Here is a 12717-nt window from a genome sequence, read left to right on the forward strand (position 1 = left end):
GAGGTATCTTTTGGAGGCTGAGAATTGAGTTCAGAGACATGTGGTTTCATATATTTTAATATGATGATGGTTTTAGTGTCACAGGTTTATCAAATTTGTTAATAACTACGATCGAACTTCTAGCGAATGATATGATAAGATCATTGAAGAGGCGACCAAAGATAAGGTAAGATACACAAATTCATAAAAAGAAAATCTTCAAAGTACGAGCTAATATGGATAGATAACAGGATTAGGTGCGCAGTGGAATTCACAATTATAATTTTTAGGACTTACTATACATTGATAGTGACATATTTTGTCGAGGTATGATAAGAAATGATCGATTGAATTGAGAATGGCGTATTCACAATTCAAATTTTTCATACTTACTATACATTAATCGTTATATTTTTTGTCAAGGTATGATAAGAAATTATCGATTTAATTGTGTATGGAATATTTGGAGGGACCTGCATAATTTAAGTAGAAAATTTGGTTACTTTTTGTCAGGACCCAAAAATTTGATGTGGTGGCACTAGTCTTATCCCACCAAGACAATTCAGCCTATAACCCGATCACCTAATTACGTGCGGAAATAAATTAAAAGTTCAATAAGAATTCAAATCAATTCAATCCCCAAAATGTAGTTGTCATGTGTACAAGCCTCTATGTATTACAATTGATTCAAAGAAAAAGAATTCTCAAATAACATTATTCCTAGAGTAGGAAAAGATCATAGATATGAGTATAAATGTCCGCCGAAATGAGAAGCAACTACCTCACAGATCTCCATATGAAGCATCAGACAAGAAGAACAGAAATATCACAATGTCCGGGCTAGTAACCTACAAAAAAATTGTGGTAGCAAGGTGTGAGTACTAACCACACGGTACCCGACAAGTAAAACGTTTGAACACAAGCTAAGGGGATAAAATACGAGTTATCCTTACAGACAAACTAAACCTCCACAACTACAACCTGCATAAAAAAATCAGCCCAATCTAAAAGTTCACAACTTTCATAGAACCCATCTCATCAAAATCATTTTAACAAATTATACATCCTTAACTACAAACTCAATATTCAACAATCACAACTTTACACAAAATGGCACTCACAATATCAGGAACACACAAGATCAAGTTCGTCAAATAGAGGAAATCAAATATAAAGTACTTCTCAACAACCAATAAAACACATAATCATCAAGAATGAAGAATGCCATGGGATGTAATGCAATATGACACCATAAAGTGATATGCCTCAGAATACCAATTTCTCGCTCAACTGTAAATTCATGTTACTCCTCGGAAATACATCGAGAGTTCACGACCCATGAGGGACTCTGATACGGACGAGCTCCACGTGTTTGTGCTGATGATCTCAACGCACTGTCATAATTCAAACATATTTCACACGGATGATCTCCACGTACCCAAATCATAATCATAACTTTAGAACCATCATATACCTTATGTAATGCATCATAATATCGACCTACTTCACATCTCACATTCATATATAATCTCATAGGCAAAAAATAAATAAATTAATAAATCCTTCAACTAAAAACCAAGATTTTATATGAGAGGTCTTATTTATTCACTTTTATTAAATTCTTCCAATGACAAAATTTTAAGTATTTTGAACCCTTCAATACACCAGACTCCTTTTCATTCTATTGACTCTCTCAACAATCTTTTTCTTTGGCTAACAACACCTGATATTTTTACCTTATTCTCATAATAAAAACATTAGATGAAATCTTTTCTTAGGACATTTTAAATTTTGAAATAACACTCTTTATGACTCAAAAGATATACAAGTCCTTCCAAATGTTCAATATTCAATGTGATCGATTTTTTTTACTTTACCAATCTACACCTTGGCAAAACATACTATCATAAACATAAACTCACCATGAAAAAATTGAAATTAGTTTTTTAAATCTCAACCATGTAACACAATCCCATTATCTAGCAACATTAGCTCATATCTTGATTTTTTTTAATTCCGGTATCTTTGTTATCATTGATCACCTCCCCATCAACTTTATCATATCTTTCGCTAAAAATTCAACCATACTCATTATCAAACTCAAAACTATAAAAGACTTATCATCACATTCAAGTCAAATATCTTTAGATTTCTTTCATAAATTTTATCAAATAATATTTAACGAATATGATGAATTTGTGACACTATTATCATAAGTAGAGCAAATAGATGAAATCACACGTCCCTAAACTCCTTGTTTTACCATATGAAGATACGTCTCTAACCATTGCAATCAAAGTAAATATTCTAGTTTTCTCCTCGCTCAAAAAGCAAAACTACATACCACACTAATTCTTTCCATTATGGCTCTAAATCCTTTCAATTCCTATTAAAGTAGTGCCCCAACATCTCATAGACTTATACAACTTTCCATAAAAATTACACTACTTACTAAATAGTAGCAAACAATGACCTTAGAACTAACAAGTCGTCATTACAAAACAAACTCATTTAACCAACAATCCTTATCATATAGTTGCATCTCAATTATACTTTATCGAACTCTTGTTATCATTATGCTTGATAATCACAAGTAAAGGTTATCATTGACGTGACACTATAAACCATACCATATTAGTGAACTCCAAAGGATTAATTCAATTTGATGCACACTTTCTTACTAAAATCTCCAATTGCCTTCACACAAGTATAATCATTAAAACTTCCTTTAGTCATAAGCTTTTTATTTCCATATCGGTTCACCCCCTTAGATGAAATCAATAGCCTTATTAGAATCTTGGGATACACTTCATAACATAACACATTAATACAGTTCCCATGCTCCACCACTAAATTAATTTTTCCTTATAAATGATATGTAGCCCAAGCGCCCATAGTAACAACAAAGTTGGTTTCTCTAATTTGAATGCACTATGAAATCTCATTGTACTAGCATGTATATAAGTGATGAATCTTTAAGTAGTTAGTATTTACACTTGCCAGTCAACGTATCCATTTTCATATACATATCATTAGATCCATCACTAGAACACATAATACTTATTGAAAAGATTGTACCCAAAATAACCCATACATTTCTGTCCATTAAGTAGCTAAAATACACTACAAGATTCATTCAGTATCTCATCTAAAAAGATATGCATTCCTTAGTAGATCAGGTCCTTAGAAATAGTAACATAGTCCATAACTTTAACCAAGTAAGAATTGGTATCATTGTAATAATCATATCATGGCCCTCTTTGATATACATTCAATCTATGAGATCACAAAAGAGATTCTGCCTCAATTGGTGCAACATAATTCATATCATTCTCTAAGAAAACCATACAAATATGACAACTTTACTTACTGTATGTTCATAGTTAAAATACCCATTATCTAGACGTACGTTAATTTATTTCATATTCTATTATCGAACAACTAGAGATATTACCTATGACACACAAGTACTATTCCCCATTGGTATCAAACTTGAAAAAAATAATACGTTTATGAAGTTCCTCAGACCATTGTTCAAACTCATTATTTCTAAATTTTAAAATAATGTTTCGTCGATCCATCACATAACTCAAATTTTCCAAATTGAACATTTCAAATCTCACCACACATCTTTTTCATAGATTATAAATTTCACCTTAGTATAAGATCTTACATTCAACCAATACATGACACACCAACTACTCAGATGGGAAACTGCACACGAGTCATCACATAAATGAGAGAGAATGAAATAAAGCAATAAGAATCAGAACAGACAAAGGATGCACGATCGAGATTCAAGAAGAGAAGATATTTCTTAAAGTCATTATTACCTCTTGAAGATAAGTACACACATCACCGTACCGATCCTCGAGACTCTACTTAGACTCGTCTTGTACAGACATGAGACCTATGAACCTAGGGCCCTGATACCATGTTGTCATCACTCAAAAATAGATATGATGGCACTCGTCTTATCCCACCAAACAAGTCAGCCTAAAACTCAATCTCCTAATTATGTGTGGAAATATAATAAAAGTTCAATAACAATTCAACTCAATTAAATCTCCAAAACCTTGTTGTCACGTGTACAAGCCTCTAGGTATTACATTTAGTACAAAGAAAAAAAAGTCTGAAATAACATTGTTTCTATAGTAGGACAAGATCATAAATAGGAGTAAGAAGGTCCGGCGGAATGAAAAGAAACTACCTCACAAATCTCCATATGAAACATCAGACAAGAAGAAGAGAAATATCACAAAGTCTGGGCTGATAACCTACAAAAAAATTGTATAGCGAGGGGTAAGTACAAACCACACGGTACACAACAAGTAAGCATCTAAACACAAGCTAAGGGGATAAAATACGAGTTATCCTTACATACAACCGAACCTCCACAACTACAACTTGCATAAAAACACAGCCCAACCTAATAGCCCAGCTCATCAAAATCATTTTAGCAAATAATACATTGTTAACTACAAACTTATTATTCAACAATCACAACTTCACACAAAAGGAACTCGCGATATCAGCAACACACAAGATCAAATTTGTCAAATAGATGTAATCAAATGTCATGTACTTCCCAACCACCAGTAAAACACATAACCATCAAAAATGAAGCATGTCATGGGATGCAATGCAATATGACACCATGAAGTGATATGCCTCAGAATACCAATTACTCTCTCAACCATATATACATGATACTCCTCGAAAATACATCGAGATTTTATGACCCATGGGGGACTTGCGAGGTCCATACATAGACACGAACGATCTCCACGTGTCTGTGCGGATGATCTAAATGCACTATCATAATTCAAAAAAAATTCGCTCGGACGATCTCCATGTGCCCAAATCATAAACATAACTTTTGTATCGCACATACCTGTAACAACCCTAAAATGTATAAGATATGTAATGCTTAATGTATCTAGAATGCCTACAATAAAACTAGGTTCACATGGATTGATACGCATAGAACAAGGCCTCTGAACCCTTGCAACAACCAGACAACTAACTTTGGGTGTTAATTGATCTAAAAAAGGTTGGGTCTAGCCATATAGGGCTCCTGAATATGAAGATTTGCCCGGATGATTCTTTACCAGACATAAAAAGGGGAAATCTTATGCTTTAAGGGTATAGGGGTAAAATGGCCTTTTTCAAGGCTAAGGGTAGTATTGTAATTACCCTAAATATGTAATTAATGTTTCAATTAATATGGTGGAGGGGCATTTTCGATAGAGAGGGCCAAAATTGCCCATTAAGCAAATTTTTGCTCTACCTGGGTTAAAACATAAGTGGGAGAAATGATTTAATTTGTTTTAATTAATTTTTGTAGATTAGTTTGACAAATTAATAATTAATGGCTGATTTAGAAAATAAAAATCATATTTTTATTAATTTATTATTAATAAGTAATAAATTTGACTCAGACTTGCCAACAAATCCTAGTTCTAAGGGGACACTACCTCACACTTCTCTCTTTCACGCTTATCAATCTACCTCTCACATCTATTTTCACGTTTTATATGTTAACAAAGCAGAATAAAAAATCAGAAATAACATCAAAAGTTCTTCACACTTGAAGAACTTAAAAAAATACAAACGGTAAAAACAATCCGTCAAAGTAAAGCTAAACGTGATATTCTCGACGGTTAAGGTGGGAGTTTCTGTGTTGGACGTTGGGTTGGTGGGGATTCGGGTAAGAAGCTTTGAGGTTTAAACAACACCAAGAATAGGTATGGGTTTTCTCTCTTTAAATCCTTCCTCCATAAAATTTCTTTCTACAAAATTCAATGTATGAAACTAGGGTAGTCATCTTTATTGTCGAATTCCTTGTCCCTAGTCTATTTCTCATTTCAATCTAAATTTGGTTAGAAATCATGTTGTTGGTATGATTGCTTTTAGCTAAGTGTGATATATGACGTTCTTTGTGATTTTGTTTTTTGAAATAGCAAGCATGTTCAATCATGTCAACCAAAAATGATGTGGTGCAATCTGTAAAATGTTTGTTGTTGTTCTACGTTTTGAAGCCTTAAAATGACTTGTTTAATGATTGGAATTAAGGTACATAAGATGTGTAATTTTTGTTGTTTAAATGAAGTGTAAGGTTGCTGATCTTAAGTGGAAAAATCCAAGATAAAACAACAATGAATCTACACTTAAAAATGCGTTAAACAAATTGTGAAAATACCACAAAATGAATGTACGAATGTTGTTAAATTAAGGCTAGAAAATTTAGTCAAATTTCCAGCAATTGGTGATGGAGTTTTTGCCAGAACACTTAAGGTTTGAGAAGTTTAAAATAAATTTAAAACATATGAGGTCAGTGTGGACTAAACCGAAGACCTCACTACATGAAAGCAGGAAAAAAAATGAGAGGTATGAGATTCAAACCCACAACCTCTCAGCCAAACAAGAGTGTAAAGAGAAATTTTACAATAATAAAAATAACGAGAGGTGTTGGATTCGAACCCACCACCTCTTGGCAGAAAAAGAAGTCAAGGAGAATATGTAAATTAAAATAAGGTGAAGCTCTGGGGATTTGAACCCACAACCTCTTGAATGGATGAGAGAGTCAGGAGAAAAATAAAGGAGAAAATAAATGTGGAGAGTGGGAATTGAACCCATAACCTCTTGGATAGGTTAGAAAGTTAAGAGATAAATTAAAATAAAAATAATGAGCTTGTGGGGAATTGAACCAACAACCTCTTTGCCTTATTACGAAAAAGGGGAGGAGAACAATAAAGAAATATTATGGGGTTGATGGGAATCGAACTAGGGTTCCAAAATCTTAAAAATGCAATTATCAAGTTTAAAATATGATTAAGTATTGTTCAAGGGATTTGAATTCGGGTTCCCTTGTCCAATTCCGTATTGCCACATAAGTCCTACGTAAACAAATATTTAATGAATGCTGCCTCTAAAGATCAAAATCAATATCTTGGCATATCTACAAGATGCATAAGTCTTGTACCACAAAATCTTGGGTAAACATGAATCAGTTAGACAAACTATGAATGAAGCCTCATGGGTTGTATGTGTTGACTCATAATTCTAGCATAAGTTTAAAAGTAAGTAAACCTAAGATATATGTGATGAAATGGTTAAAAACCTAGAAGAGGTTAAGTAAGTGTGTGAAACACAATAAATGGCCATGTGCATTGGCATATGATTAAATGAACATTCATGTAAAGGGGTGAGTAATTATGAAGAGAAAATGTCCTAAAGTTAATGAATGTGGTAACAACATGATAAGAGGCTAATGTGAAAGATGATAACAATCTCAAATGAACCTATGTAAATGTTACCAAAACGTACTCACCTATGGGAATATAAAGTTAGTGAAGAGACCAGTCTCTATGAATACTCTAATGAAAGTATTGAAGTTAATGCATAATTAATACTAATGATGGATGAGAAATCATCTAATAAGCTATGATGTCCTCACTCTAGAAGACAACTTCCATGATGTATTAGTTGAATGTAACGGAACATTATACTGAGTACCGATAGGCTAGCTATGAGCGGTGATGCCTTCTTTCGGGAAGTGTGGAGGGTCGCGTAACTCTCATGAGATGCGACTGTCTGGCATGTAAGGTATGGGTCTCCTTATATCTTTTATTCTTCGAACCTATACAACCTATAGATGGATCTAGCGGGGTTCAATTCCCATGTACGCTATCATGCTTTGGGTCACTTTGGCCGGTCATTCCACCTCTATTTGGTGTGGGGGAGACACAGGATTTCATGATGCTCACATGATCTTTGTCGGTTAAAGTTAAAGTTCCCCAAGAATGAATGAGACTAGCCTCAAATGATGCACATAATGAAATGAACGATACCAAAGGTGTAAGGATATGATAATCAAGAGATGAGATAGACTTAAGTAATGATGCTAGGTTATTCTTGGTCGTTGCACATCAACCCAATGAGAATCTTGACTACATCCTAGGTATGACAGGTGATTACACTACTATATGAAAGAATGAAAAACTAAGTATGTATGTATGAATGAAGCAGACTCTGTGTTTGCTAAAGAAGGCTCCCTAGTTGAGGTGACATATGTTGAGCCCTCATTTTAGAAAGTCCTAATGTTTAGTCCATGATTCCAAGGTCTCATGGCATATGAAAGAATGATATGAACTACGTGATATGATATGTGAAATATGTGATGTGTTGTTTGCAAAATGATAAATTTGATGATGAATGTTACACTCATGGCATGACTTTCACAATCCAGATTTCGCAGGTCCATTGACTTTCCTTATCCAAATTTGGCAAGTCCACTAACTTGACTTTCAATAAATCATGTTATTTGGAAAGAGATATTCTTACTCATGCATGTTCTTGGTGTGTGCTTGCATATACCCATACTTAGTACAAGTGTGTACTAATTCCATACAATTATCTATTTTTAGGTGCAGGTACAGGTGGACGTTATATCGTATGGTACAACGTTACAACTATCCAGACGTGGAGCTTTCATCCGGACTTGGTAGGCCCTCATGCTTTTGATGTTGTATACTATTATTATCTAGCTTAGATGTAGGCCTTAGCTAATGGAGCATGTTCCACTAGTGTTTCATTTCCCACTTCATTTTAGATTTTGTATTGGTGCCATTTTGGCAAGTACACATTTAATGCAGCTATGAACTATTTCTTTCATATGATGATTTTAAGGTTAGATGGTTGATTGGGAACATTAATGAGTTTAAGTATACTGTCTTATACAAATGTTAAAAAACAAAAAGTTCAAATTTTCCGCAAAAATTAACCTAGAAGAAGTAAAGATGACGTATGTAGGCTTGTCTGCAACCTCTAAGAGGTCAACGACGCCGGTCTCGTCTGGGGTCTAGATTCTGGTCGTGACAAAGTTTGTTATAGAGCACTACGTTAAATTTCGAGAATAGTAAGTTTACATCAACCACATTGAGTAGTTTATGAGTCATGGTAGTGAAGTGCACCACTATCCTGAATTAGAGACTTCCTGATGCGTAGGAAAAGTTCCCTTATTCTAATCTTAGCGTGCCTTTCCTAATGTATGATTTTCTTGGTGTTATGAGCGTGTCTAACACATATCCTTGTTGTCTATTGAGAATGAACAATATGAGAGCTATTGGTCTGAGGAGAGGAGTAGCAGATGCTAGAGACAATCAAGTTCCACTCCAGGCTCTAGCTGAAGGATTGGCTATTCCAGTTAACCCTGCTGGGTTGACTGATGCGGAGGTGCGAGCATCTTTGGCCCAGATGGCACAGGCCATCACTATGCAGGCCCAGGCCATGATTGCCCAGGTCAACCGACAGAATGTTCAAAGGGAGAACCCACCGGTACGTAACATGGCTGACAGGCTACGAGACTTAACAAGGATGAATCCTCCTATTTTCACAGAGTACAGGACTTCAGAGTATCCCCAAGAATTCATGGATGAGGTACATAAGATTTTGGTGGCCATGGGGGCCACAAATGCTAAGAAGGCTGAGATGGCTTCCTATCATCTCAAGGATGTTGCATGACTTGGTGAAAATGTGGCAGGATAGCCAAGCTTTGGGTGGAGTTCCGGTCATGTAAGAGCTTTTTTACACAGCCTTCCTGGAGAGATTTCCCCCCAGGGAGATCAGAGAGGCCAAGGTTGAGGAGTTTATCAATCTTAAACAGGGATCGATGATAGTCAGGGCGTATTCCGTGAAGTTGTGAACTTATCCAGGTATGCCACTTCTCTTGTGTCTAACAACAGAGAAGAGATAAGTAGATTCTTGACAGGGAGCTGAGGATCTCAAGGAGGAGTGTAGGGCAGCTATGCTGCATGACAGTATTTGCCTTTCTAGGATTATGGTCCATGTCCAGCAAGTGGAGGAAAGCAGGAAGAGAAAGCACACTAAGGTAGGGAACAGGTCAAGTCAAGTTGTGGACAAATTTTCAAGGAAGAGTAGTACTGAAATCAGGGATAAGACCAAGTTTAAGAAGGGACCCTTCCACCAAAGGGAGTCAAATTCATCCAAGGGTCGCTATGATAGGGATTCCGGGTCCAGAGTTAAAAGAAACAATGAAGTAGATACACCTCAAGAGAGACCACCTTGCTGGAAGTGTGGAAAACTAAATGGAGGAGAGTGTATGATGGACACTAACGCTTGTTACAATTGTGGAAAACTAGGTCACATGGTGAAGGATTGTCCGAACCGGAAAAGTCAAGAACAAGGGAAGGAGAGAACCCATCTTAATGGTTCAAGTGAAGAGGCTCCAAGGAGGCAACAATTCTTTGCACTCAAGTATAGGGGTGCAGGAGAAGGCACCTCTGGTGAAGTCTCATGTGAGTATCCTTAATTAGTCCTTCAGGTATTTAACTGTGTATGATGTTTATGCACTAGTATGAGTTTAATATGTTTGAGTCATCATGTTGGTTGCTGATTTGTATGACTTATATGTTTACTTATGTTGTATGCTTTGATGAGACTAGTTTAGGAAAGAGTTCCTTAGTCTATTAATGTGAAGCTACTAGTAGGTTTCAAGGATGTGCACCATCATATTAATATGTGAATCAGATATTCACTCATGGGGAGTATTGAATTACCTATGTAAGCATACATTCTATAGATGACTTACTTATTGTTAGTAAAGAGTAGTGTCATTCGGGGACGAATGTTCCTAAGGGGGGATAATGTAGCAAGCTTAAAAATGTATAAGATAAGTAATGCTTAATGTATCTAGAATGCCTACTATTAGACTGGATTCACACGGATTGATGCGCAGAGAACCAGTCCTCTGAACCCTTGTAACAGCCAAGCCAACTAACTAGGGGAGTTAGTTGAGCTAGGAAAGGTTGGGTCCAGCCATGTAGGGCTCCCGAATATGAAGCTTTGCCCGGATGAGTCTTTATCGAACTTAAAAGGGGAATCTTAAGGCTGGAGGGTCTAGGGGTAAAATGGTATTTTTATGGGCTAAGGGTAGTATCATAATTACCTTAAATATGTTATTAATTATTTAATAAATATAGTGGAGGGGCATTTTGGGTAGAGAGGGCCAAAATTGCCAATTAAGCAAAATCTTGCTCCAGCTGTGTTCAAACCTAAGTAGGAGCAATGATTTAATTTGTTTTATTTTATTTAGTAGATTAATTTAATAAATTAATAATTAATGACTGATTTAAGAAAATATGAAAATCAGATTTTTATTTATTGATTATTAATTAGTAATTAATTTGACTAAGTCTTGCCAACAAGTCCTAGTTCTGAGGGGACACTACCACACACTTCTTTCTTTCACGCTTATCCATCTACCTCTCACATCTGTTTTCACGTTTTCTTTGTTAACAAAGCTACAACAAAAATAAAAAATAATAACTATATTTCTTCACACTTGAAGAACGAATAACAATTACAAACGACAAAAACTATCCATCAAAGTAAAGCTAAACGTGAAATTCTCGACGGTTAAGGTGGGAGTTTCTGTGTTGGACGTTGGGTTAGTGGTTATTCAAGGAAGCAACTTTGAGTGTTTAAAAACACCGAGTACAGGTATGGGTTTTCTCTCTTGTAATCCTTCCTTCAAGAGAAATTTCTTTCTACAAAATTAAACGTATGAAACTAGGGCTGTCCCCTTTATTGTCGATTTCTTGGTCCCTAGTGTCGTTCTGATTTCAATCTAAATTAGGTTAGAAATCATGTTTTTAGTATGGTTGCTGGTAGCTAAGTGTGATATATGATGTTTTTTTGTGATTTTATGTTTGGAAAAAGCAAGCATGTTAAATGATGTCAATCGAAAATTATGTGGTCCAATGTGTGAAATGTTTGTTGTTGTTCTCCGTTTTGAAGACTTAAAATGCCTTGTTTAATGATTTGAATTAAGGTGTATAAGATGTGTACTTTATGATGTATAAATGAAGTGTAAGGTGGGTAATCTTAAGTGGAAAACTTTAAGCTAAAACAACAATGAATCTACACTTAAAAACACGTTAAACAAATTGTGAAAATACCATAAAACGAATGTATGAATGTTGTTAAATCAAGGCTAGAAAATTTAGACAAATTTCAAGCACTTGGTGATGGAGTTTCGGCTAGAACACTTAAGGTTTGAGAATTTTAAAATAAATTTAAAACGTATGAGGTCAGTGTGGACTAAACCGAAGACCTCACTACATGAAAGCTTAAAAAAAATGACAGGTGTGGGATTCGAACCCACAACCTCTCGGCCAACCAAGAGAGTAAAGAGAAAATTTTAAATAATAAAAATAATGAGAGGTGTGGGATTCGAACCCACCAGCTCTTTGCAGAATAAGAAGTCCAGGAGAAAATGCAAATTAAAATAAGGTAAGGCTGTCGGGATTCGAACCCATAACCTCTTGAATGGATGAGAGAGTTAGGAGAAAAATAAAGGAGAAAATAAATGTGGATAGTGGGGATTGAACCCACAACCTCTTGGATAGGTGAGAATTTTAAGAGATAAATTAAGAGAAAAATAATGAGCTTGTGGGGGAATGTTCCCACAACCTCCTTGACTTAAAACGAAACAGGGGAGGAGAACAAGAAAGAAATATTATGGGGTTGATGGGAATCGAACTAGGGTCTCCCAAAATCTGAAAAATGCAATTGTCAAGTTTAAAATAAGATTAAGTGTTGTTCAAGGGATTTGAAATCGGGTTGCCTTGCCCAATCCGTATTGACACATAAGTCATGCATACACAAATATTTAATGAATGTTGACTCTAAATATCAAAATAAATATCTTGGCAT

General features: G+C 35.3%; 1 protein-coding gene across 1 annotated transcript; it reads left to right on the forward strand.

Moving 5' to 3' along the window:
• Positions 1-9096: 9096 nt before the first annotated feature.
• Positions 9097-10312, forward strand: LOC101256381 (uncharacterized). Its single transcript, XM_004239513.2, has 2 exons — positions 9097-9420; positions 9752-10312. Exons 1-2 carry the CDS (start codon positions 9097-9099, stop codon positions 10310-10312), a joined length of 885 nt encoding a protein of 294 aa, XP_004239561.2.
• The last annotated feature ends 2405 nt before the right edge of the window (positions 10313-12717 follow it).

Source organism: Solanum lycopersicum, chromosome 5, assembly GCF_036512215.1.
Source record: "Solanum lycopersicum chromosome 5, SLM_r2.1".
In the NCBI taxonomy this organism is placed as follows: Eukaryota; Viridiplantae; Streptophyta; class Magnoliopsida; order Solanales; family Solanaceae; genus Solanum; species Solanum lycopersicum.

Coding starts and splice junctions, on each gene's coding strand:
- LOC101256381 (XM_004239513.2), top strand. CDS start 9,097: ATGAGAGCTATTGGTCTGAGGAGAGGAGTAGCAGATGCTAGAGACAAT. Junction 9,421..9,751: donor CCCAAGAATTCATGGATGAG/GTACATAAGATT, acceptor GATTCTTGACAG/GGAGCTGAGGATCTCAAGGA.